This window comes from Helobdella robusta (assembly GCF_000326865.2).
Source record: "Helobdella robusta unplaced genomic scaffold HELROscaffold_1, whole genome shotgun sequence".
Lineage (NCBI taxonomy): Eukaryota > Metazoa > Annelida > Clitellata > Rhynchobdellida > Glossiphoniidae > Helobdella > Helobdella robusta.
The window spans coordinates 5,603,589-5,614,480 of NW_008703570.1; the positions used below are offsets into that span (position 1 = coordinate 5,603,589).

Sequence of the window (10,892 nt, forward strand, 5' to 3'; positions counted from 1 at the left end):
GCCCCAAGTTTTAGACTTGGCTGACATACCCTCTCGGCGGCCCTGATATTATCCTTTTATTGACAGTTAGCCAATGTAGGTTCCTCAAAATTGGCGCAACGCGATCAAATTTAGCACCACCTGCAACAATTTTAGCAGCTCTATTCTGGATGGACTGAAGCATCACAATCGATCCGTTCGGTAAACCATAAAACAAGCTATATTGCAATAGTACAAACGTGAATGGACGAACGCGTGCATTAATGACTGTAATGTTGATTTGTTCAATGATTTTTTAACTCGATTCAATCTTTGCAGTTGGAATGAACATGTCTTCACAATTGTTTTTATATGATCATTCATAGTTAGTTTGGTGTCAAAAATACACCCCAAATTTGTAGCCCTATGGCAAAACTGAACATTTTCATTTTGTATTATAACTGAATTAATACCAACCCTTGATAACTGCTGCCAGGTGCCTATAGGAAGAAACTGGGACTTGCACTGATTTAACTTCAGATAATTACACGACATCCAAACATCCAATTTATTCAAACATTCGGTAAGCTTGTTAATTTCAAAATGGAAGGTATCAGGTTTACTACTTAAAATTATCTGAATGTCATCTGCGAAAGCATGGTATTTAAAACCAAATGACTCGATAACTCCATAAAGATCAGCTGTATATAATAAGAACAAAATAGGTCCAAGCACAGAACTCTGTGGTACACCGGAGGAGACCAGTTTTATATTTGATAAATTATTTTTATAAGAGACTTGTTCTGTTCTTCCAGAAAGATAAGACTTAAACCAATCAATCACCGTGCCCGAAATCCCAAAATCGTTGTTCATTCTCTCCAACAGAATATTATGATCTACACAATCAAATGCCGCAGACATATCCAAAAACGTCAACAGAGAAACATTTTGCTCATCAATAGCAGCATATATTTCTGATAAAACATATAACAAAGCAGTTTCCGTAGAATGGTAACGTCTATATCCAGACTGGTAGAGAGGAATCAATTTATATTTATCTAAGTGTTTTAACAAACTTTTTGCAACGACGCGTTCGATGACCTTCGACACAAAACATAAGTTTGAAACTGGTCGGTAATTCCTTAGATCACTCCTATCTGCATTATTTTTTTTCAAAATTGGGAGAACAATTGCATGCTTACAACGAGCAGGAAACGCACTAGTTGTCAAGCTCAAATTGACAAAACTTGTCAAAAAAGTAATAAATAAATCTAAATACTTCTTAAGAACATAAGTAGGAATCAAATCCAATAGACACGTCTTTGATGGTAAATTAAATATAATCTTTTTTAATTCCGTTTCAGTTACAGGTGGAAAAAATGAAAACAATTCATCACTGTTTAATTTACTTTCATCAAAAGCTGGTCGATTTGCAACGGTCGTAGCTTGTCTAACTCTATCAATTTTCTCTTGAAAAAAATTTAAAAATTTATCAGAGCTATAATCTGGCGCTTCTTGAATTGAAATCGAATTGTTATTGCATAATACTCTGTTGACAATGCTCCATAGATTTTTAGGACTATTTTTATTATCATTGATTAATTTTTTCCAATAAGAATTTCGCTTTTTTGAAAAAGCTTAGTTTTATGCTTCAAAGCTGTGACCCAATCACCACGACGCTCAGGCAGCAAACAGTTTCTATATTTTCTTTCTTTTCTTCGACGATCTGTAACATTCCTTATCAAACCAAGGACAGATTAGATCACACCTAATTTTAACATAACGAAGTGGTGCGATTATATTAACTATCTTCGTCAATTCATCATTAAAAATATTAAATTCACAATCAATGTTGTCGCTTCGACACGGTTTAGATAAAGGAGATTTTTCCACAAGCGTTGCTAAGTCATCACCATTCATATACTTCCAAGATCTAACTAATTTTATCTTTTTCTTGTTACATAATTGTTTTATTGGCATTTGAACCAAAACCAAACCATGATCAGAATAGACACCACTTGTTAAAACTCTACAATCTGTAGCCTGGAAATCACTAGAACTGGCAATTAAATCGAGTATACCACCAAGAACATGAGTCGGTTTATTTACATGATTTGTTAATTGAAACATTTCAAAAACTTCGAGTAAATGAATGGTATTCTGATCATTAGCTCTTTCAAGATGAACATTAAAATCACCCGCTAGCAAAACATTTGAACTTAGAACAGAAATATTTTCTAATACATTTACAAGTTCTTCAAAAAACAAAGCACTTACCAATGCCGAGCCAGGTCTGTATACCGCCAACAAAACAAAATCTGTTTTATTTATTATGAATCTAAGAGCAATAGCTTCAAACGTAGTCAGTAGTGGTAAACTAACTTCTTTGCATCCAAAACGAGATCTATGAAATACAATCAAACCACCATGATGAGGATCGTGGGGTCTCAAATAATCCACAAAATTAAAGCCCGATGGCATTGACAATTTAACTGAAATATTATCTGACGCCCCATGCCAAGTCTCAACTAACACAAAAATATCCAGCCCATCCAAAATCAATTCATGAACAATATCAAATTTTGCAACAATTGATCTGATATTTAACAAACCAACATTTATTAAATTTACTTTATCTCCGGATGAAATGTTACAATCCTCCACCTTCCCACTGGCCCCACTACTCTGTATAAAAAACCCGACTTATCAGCTGCTTCATCCACTTTTGCCTTGTCAACCAGAGCCCTGTGCTCCTTCCTTTGGTCAATAGTCAAATCATGGCTAAGACCAATGTGTTTAAACTCTTCAGACAACGACTTCATTCTGGAGACGTTCCGCATGATGTTATTTTTGACATTCAAATTATCAACTTTTACCAATATCGGTCGAACAGCACCATTTTTCTTTTTTCCGAGTCTCATAACTTTGACAATGTCTTTTTCAAATATCTCGTCCGATAAATTTTTTAATATTTTCATAATATTAGAACGGTCGCTATTACCCTCATCCAGGCGGAAGAAAACTAAATTCAATTCTCTCTCTTTAAATATAGTTGCATCATTTAACGTTTTATGTACAGCCTTTACTCCATCATTAATGACATCAACACGGTCTTTGACTTCACGTCTAACAATGTCGGCAAATGTGGTACCCATCTCATTGTTGATTACATTGACATTGGTTTTAACTTCTCGCTTAACAATGTCAGCGAACGTATTACCCATTTCATTTTTCAAGTTTGTTATTTCATTACGAACTGACGATTCATTATTATCAAGTCGAAACAATGTACGTTCATTTAACATAAGACTTGCTTTAATATTATTCATATCTTGTTGGAGTTCATCATTAAATATATCCAACTTTGACAGAATCTGAGCACTACCAGCCTCAAGATCATTGAACATTTTCTTGAATTCAAAACCTTTTAGTTCGGTTGACGATTCAACACAGTCGTCACAGAACCATTTTAAATTGTTATACGCTTCAACTATCTCGCATATAGGTTCAGTCAAAAGTGTACATTCCAAATGAAAAATACTATTACATCGATAACAGCATACACGTTTTTTATTCACCTTTAATTCTTTCAAACACTTTCTGCATGTACATTTCTCACCTTTAGCTGCAGACATGCCGGCGCACAGATTATAATGAGCAATCACGTGACTCCAAATTAAAAAAAACTTATTCTATAATTAAACTTTATAAATAGCTAAAATTATAATATTATTTAAACTAATTTATATTAAACTAAATTTACTTAATCGATTATTCTAAAATACAACAGAAATTTATCGAAATTAACGAATAAAATTGAGATTTACTAGCAGCGAAAAATATCCAACAGTTACAGCCAACTAACATGTATGTACTAACATATATATATATAACATTACATCTTCATAAATATTAAATAAATTGCTTCTTCGAGTTCCTCATCGTCGTTCATTTTGTGCTCGTTGTTTTAGCCGATGTTATTTCAATTATTAAATTAGAAATTTTTTAAATTAAAAGATGTCTTCTCAGCAGATTATCTGCTGTCTGCTTATAATTATATTGTAAATAGATTGCCTTCTAGTGTTGCTACTTTCTAATTTTAAACATGAGATTAAGGTGGCTGATTTAGGTTGTCTTTTCGCAGGTGCGGCGCGGATAATGAGTAGTGCGGATGTTGGCGGTTGCGGACGTTAACTGCGGATGCGGGTAGTTGCGGTTTAGAAAAATCTTCTCTGCTTGGAACTCTACTAAACATACTAAACATGTGATATGATTAGAGACCAGGACCATGCGCCTTTAATCACTAGGCCATTACGCCACATAGTTCACTACAGATTTTATGAAAAGACGACCATTTCAACTACCTCCACCAAGCAGAAAATGACCCCCTGATCTGACAAAAACGATTGATAAATAATGGATTTTTGTCTGAATTTTATTTACTAGTTGGCTTTTAAGTAAATACTTGAAACGTTGATAGGCTAACGTAAAACGCGTCAACATCAATGTAAAAAATGTTGTCAGTATCAACATGCAACAAAATCTAACTTTTCCTCGGCTTTTGATACTGTTGATCATACTATTCTCTTGAGACTGCTACATCTTTCTTTTAATATTACTGATTCTTGTCTATCTTGGTTTTCTTCTTATCTCTGTAATCGTTTTTCTTCTGTTGTTCTCAATAATTTTACTTCTAACTCCTCTACTCTTACTTTCGGGGTACCTCAGGGTTCTATCCTTGGCCCTCTTCTATTTATACTCTATACTTCTGAACTACCTCGTATTATTAATAACTTGTTGTTATATATTTCTCTAGTCAACTATATGCTGATAATTCTTACATTTATACTTCTTTTCCTCCATCTAATCTCAATAGTGTTTTTCACAATCTATCTCTATGTCTTTCTTCAATTATCGTTTGGTCTGCCTCTATGTGTCTCAAACTTAATCCTTCTAAATTTGAATTAATTTGTTTTAATAAATCTAAACACTCTATTACTATTCCTCCTATTATCTTACCAGATTCTAAAACTCTTGATGTCTCTCATAAGTTTCGAAGTCTAGGTTTTATCTTTGATTCTACTATGTCTCTCTCTTCTCAGATTAATAGTGTTGCTAGAAGCTCTTACTTTCATCTACGTAGAATAAAAAAACTTTTGCCTTTTCTTGATGATCCTACTCTTCTTGTTACTTCGTTAGTCTTATCTAGGATTGATTATTGTAACCCGCTCTACTATGGTCTTCCTGACTCTATACTCTATCCTTTAAGTAAAGCTTTTAACTCTGCTGCTCGTCTAGTTGCTCGTGCCCCTTTCTTTTCTCATATATCTCCATATCTTGTTCTCTTGCACTGGCTACCTATAAAATATAGAATAATTTTTAAAATTTGCACGTTCATGTATAAGTTTCAATCTAAATTATTTCCTAAGTATTTATCGGATATATTAATTGAACCTAAACGCCCCGGTTTACGATCGTCTTCTTGTTCTCGATTTTTCTTAATTCGTGTTAAACACTCTTTTGCCAAATCTGCTTTTGCTTTTTTTGGTCTTTTTCTCTGAAACTCTCTACCTACTTCTCTGACTACTTCTCCATCACTTGCAAAGTTCAGAGCGGATCTCAAGACCCATCTGTTTTCAAAATTCATTAAGAAGCGCGGTTGAACATCGCGGAAACAGAGCTTTATAAGTTAATTGATTGATTGGTTGATTCAAAATTCATTGAGGAGCGCTGTTGAACATCGCGGAAATAGAGCTTTATAAGCTAATTGATTGATTGAATATATAAGCTATATTCTAATTCATCGATACATATGTACATAACAAAAAAATACGAACAATACTCGCAACCGTAAATTTGTTTTTATTCATCTTGATGAATGACATTAAAAATATTGTTTTTTTTTTTAAATTCAGAACACATTTTATTTCATCATTCGACAACGATAAATTTCAATTTTAGATTTTCAAAATTGTTGTTGAACAAATTTAAAGGGTAAATCGCAGTAGTTTTTACATTTGGTGACTGTTTTGAACAAAAGCAAAGCAAAATTCAAATTGAAAGTTTGTTTGAAAATTTACTGCTGAAACACAGGCAAAACTAAACTTCGCAACTGAGAGTTCATCATTCTAATTTTTTCGTTTTCTTTTTCATACTTTTGAATCGTTCTTGTAAAAAGTATTAAACCTTCAAGAAAAATTATGCACAAAATTATTTAAAATATTATTAAAATCAAACATTACATATACCATATGATATTTATTCGGACAAAGATTTATATATTCGCTGTTTCTGTGTATACATGTGTACACTGAACTGAATATTATAAATAAATGTTGGTGAAATCAAATAAAAAATGAGTTAAAAAAATCAGAACTGAAATTGATGCTACTAAAGAAACGGATGATGTTCTCTCTCCTTTTGTCATCTTGCATTAAAAAACTCCATAGAAAAACTCCCGATCTATACAACCTCTACACATAACTTACTCTCATCATCTACTTCTTGAAAACCATCGTCGACAATGGTAACAAAGATGTCTAGTCTACAGTCTCGTTCAACATCATGAGAAACGTCCACGAATTGCAACATCAGAAAACAAATTAACACTATCGTACAAACGTGAATCGTCTAAAACCATCAAAATAACATGTTCAAATGATAAAGGATTGAATCGACAAGTTACGAAAGGTATCAAAACAGGTAAATATATTAGAAATTAACCATGGTTTACTAAGTTAGATATAGTTTTCCACCGCCCTTGATATGTTTAATACGGATTCTATATACAGAACGAGCGGCAATTATAGCGGTAAGCATTCTTTGTCCGTAGTTCTAAATCAGAAAAGCGACAGAAATATCTCAACTATTTTACTTAATATACTAGTAGAACATGCAATAAGTATAGTATTACAAGACTTCAGTGGTGGACTTCATTGTCATCTGACAATGTTCTATCGGCAGCTTCGACCAAGGAACTACAGGATCATTTGCGTTGGATGGGAAAAGCTGCGACAATAAAACATGTTTTCCAATACCAATAAAAAAATTATGGCAACCAATGGCGCATTACTGGCTACAAACGGCAAGAATGGAAGACCGATACTGAAGAAAATCGATTCTTTTAGCTACTTATGTGGCCAAATATCTAACAGTTTGCCTAAAAATGGAACGGCATAATGGTGACAAACAAATCCATTATCAAGTCGAAAAGTTAAAACTGAAGCAGGCATTACTGTTATTGTAATTATTGTTTGGTTGGCATGTATCTATGTATTCATTTTTTGTTCAATTTTTTTTCTGTAATATTTTAAACTTAGAATGTAACTATGGTTTTATTTTTGGGAGCAAAAGAACCTCGATGTTAACTAATAAGTTAAGATAATACACAGTGTAAAATAGCCTAATTAGTAATTACATAATGATGGCTCATGGAAACCCTTTAAATCAACAATAATTTAACATCATTTTAGTCTTTATTGCAAAAACTTTATTGACTTTTGACGGATGAACCAATGACTAACGAGAAGTTTAAGAAATCAATCAATCAATTTTCGTTTTGCGTCCAGAGACTCGGTTCCCCGAGGTAGGACGTTGTTTTCTTTGCCATCAACTTTTTGCACCAAATTAGACGATCAGTTGTATCCATTTCATTTAAATTTAAAGCTTTCATGTCTTGCTCGATTGTTTGCGACCAGGACTTCTTTGGACGGCCTTTGGGACGTGTGCCAAGTACTTCAACATCTGCAAGAGAAGTTATGGCACTGTTTCCACTTCGTTTGACATGACCAAACCACCCCAGACGGTGTTGCCGGCATTCGTCCTTTATATCATCTAAACCAGCACGACGCAGGATTTCGGTAGATTTGATGTGGTTCTTCAGACTAATTCGTTGCATCCATCGGAGCATTATCATGTCGGTTCGTTGAAGTTGTTGTTCCAGTTTGTTTGTCATTGGCCATGTTTCTGCATCATATAACAACACCGGACGTATCACAGATTTATAAAGTCTTGATCGTAGTGGTAGTGGGATGTCACGCCGCATCATTATAGAGGCAAGGAGATGCCACTTATTCCAGGCTGCACGTATGCGTGCTCGAACGGCAGCCTCAGCTGTTCCAGTACAATCCAGAACATCCCTAGATATTGAAACGATGTGACTTTCTCTACCTTAATGGCTTCAAAAACATTGCTATTTCGAATTTGTTGTTGTGGATTGATGCAAGCAGGACAAACAAAATTCGACACTTTAGATAAAGTACCAATTATTTTTGAACAACGTTTGTGACACCACTGGTTAAACTGCTGACACTTGATTGAATTGTTACCTACCAACGGAACAGGGCCATCGTCCAGTAGCTGTGGATTGGATGGGTTCACCAGTGTTCATTGCTTTGGTTTTGCTGATGTTGACTTTGAATCCATGATCGGCCAGTCTGGTGTTTCAATCTTCAAACATCTGTGCTGCATTCTGCTCAGACGTGGCTGTTAAAACGATATCATCAGCATATATTAGATTCCAAATGTCACCAGTGCGTATCGGTTTTGTGATTTCTTCCATCACAGTTATAAATAACAGTGGACTGAGAATCGAGCCTTGGTGAACTCCTACGCCGATGTCAAATGCATCTGTGTTTCCAACCATTGTGCTGACGAGCGTCTTAGTATTGGTATACATTTTCATCACAAGTTGAACAAGATATTCTGGAATGAGTTGTCGACGTAGACTCCACCTGATTGCTTCACCGGGAACTCGGTCAAATGCTTTTTCAAAATCTACAAAAATGTGTGATAGTTGTTGATGCTTTGCGAGGTATTTCTCTTGCAGTTGCCGAAGGATGTGAATATCATCAATTGTTGATTTTCCCGCTAGGAAACCAAATTGATAATTTCTGATTGTGATGCTCGACGTTAATCTTTTCTCAATGATTTTCTCGACAATTTTCAGGGAGTGTTATAACAGACGAGAAGTTTAAGAAATGCTTAATTTATATTTAAAAAATTTAATTGAATGAAGATATATATAAATTGTTTTAAAAAATGCACTAATATGATCAATAAGAATTAAAAACTTACCGTCTCCATCGCCAGAAAAACCATATTTTGGTATAACATTCATTTGAATTTTTGTGGCAATAGGAAATATAAATTGCATGATCATTAGCATGTCGTTTCCTGCATCATCTAGGGCATCTTTCATTTTTTTCTCATTTTCCACATTTTTAAATGCTGAAAGAATGTCAGATAACGCACCTAATTAAACCAAATTTTAAAATATGAATATTAATATTATTAAACAAACATGGGATAAAGCTATATTTCACAATTATAAACAATCATGTTGCTCACAAATTATTGTTAGTTCTTGCAAGACATGCACTAGTTCAGCATCATGCCGATGATACATACATTTTAAAATCTCAATCCAGTTGCTATGAGCTATGATAACCAAAGTTATGGAACAGGTATTTCAATACAATTTACTTATATATATATATATATATATATATATATATATATATATATATATATATAAGTAAATTTTTATCAGTTTTTCAATATTTTGTAATGTATTTTCATCATTGTTTTTTTATCTTATTTATGTAGAAAAGTAAAGTTGTCAATTACCCTTCTATTCATTTTTCTGTATAAAATATAAAATGCAGTGATATTTGTTAATATATATACTAATATATATAAATATATATGCTGGTAGAAGACAAATTCTTGACAATATAAATATATATATATAATTATATTATATATACTTGAAATATATATATTTTTATACTATATAATCATAATGTATAATATTACAATACAACTCCGTTATATATAATTAAGTTAGTTAAGAGACTAAGATTAAAAATAATTAAAAAAGATAAACAAATTTCTTAACTTACATTCGGCAGACTTTTCATCGAATGAATCGTTAACAGGCAGGGCGGCCATCTTTTTCCTGCTATAGGAGGGATACGACGGGCAATTCCTGTCTGAAATTTCCACAAAATATTTATAGCTCGCTGGAAATTCCATGTACATATATGAAGTAAAAATGTCTACAATTTTAAATAAATTTATAAAATTTCACTTTGGGTTTTATGCAAATTATCATCACGCTTTTTAGTCTTTCTATATATTTATATCAGTATATATAATATATATTTATATAATTATATAAATATATATATATATAGTCTTTCCATAGTATAGTAAAATCAGTTTGGTGCTCCACACGTTCAATTGTTTGGTTGGTGATATTGGCGAGCGTATTTTAATAGTAGAATTCCACGGTTAGCGTAGTTAGCCAAAAGTTGAGGTAAGTTAATTTTTTAATCAACTGTTATAGCTTGAAATTGTTTATTTATGTTATTTTTTCTTGATTCTGCATCTAGAAATTGGTAAAACGTTGGATAGGTACTCCTGTGGAATCGTCCATGTTTACAAATACAAACAATCATAATGTACTTTTAATAAATTAACTCCGCCCATTTTGAATTATCTAGCGCTTGATTATTTATTTATATCAAATTGAAAATAATTTAATTAGGTAAGTTTTTTAGATCATTACTTGTCAAATAGTTGAAATAGTGAACATTAAATACAAAAAAGTTAAATATGAGTAAATTTCTGGCTTATCAATCAATCAATAGCTTATGTTATGGCTTATGGAGTGGTTAGCAGGGTTAGAGTTACCGGTAAAACGGGAGATAGGTACTCCTATGGTATCATCCATGTTTACAAACAATCATAATGTACTTTTAATAAATTGACTCCACCCATTTTGAATTATCTAGCGCTTGATTATTTATTTATTTATATCAAATTGAAAATAATTTAATACAAGTTAATTCTTAGGTAAGTAATTTAATACAAGTTAATTCTTAGGTAAGTTTTTTAGATCATTACTTGTCAAATATGAATGGCTTATGGAG

At 32.8% G+C, this 10,892-nt stretch overlaps 1 protein-coding gene across 1 annotated transcript; it reads right to left on the reverse strand.

Annotated features, from left to right (window-relative positions):
• Positions 1 to 6,034: 6,034 nt before the first annotated feature.
• HELRODRAFT_63683 (hypothetical protein) lies at positions 6,035 to 9,205 on the reverse strand (the record flags this gene model as incomplete). Its single annotated transcript, XM_009010914.1, has 2 exons — positions 6,035 to 6,144; positions 9,034 to 9,205. Coding segments are annotated over 2 exons (282 nt in total), but the record flags the coding sequence as incomplete, so codon positions are not given.
• Positions 9,206 to 10,892: the final 1,687 nt, after the last annotated feature.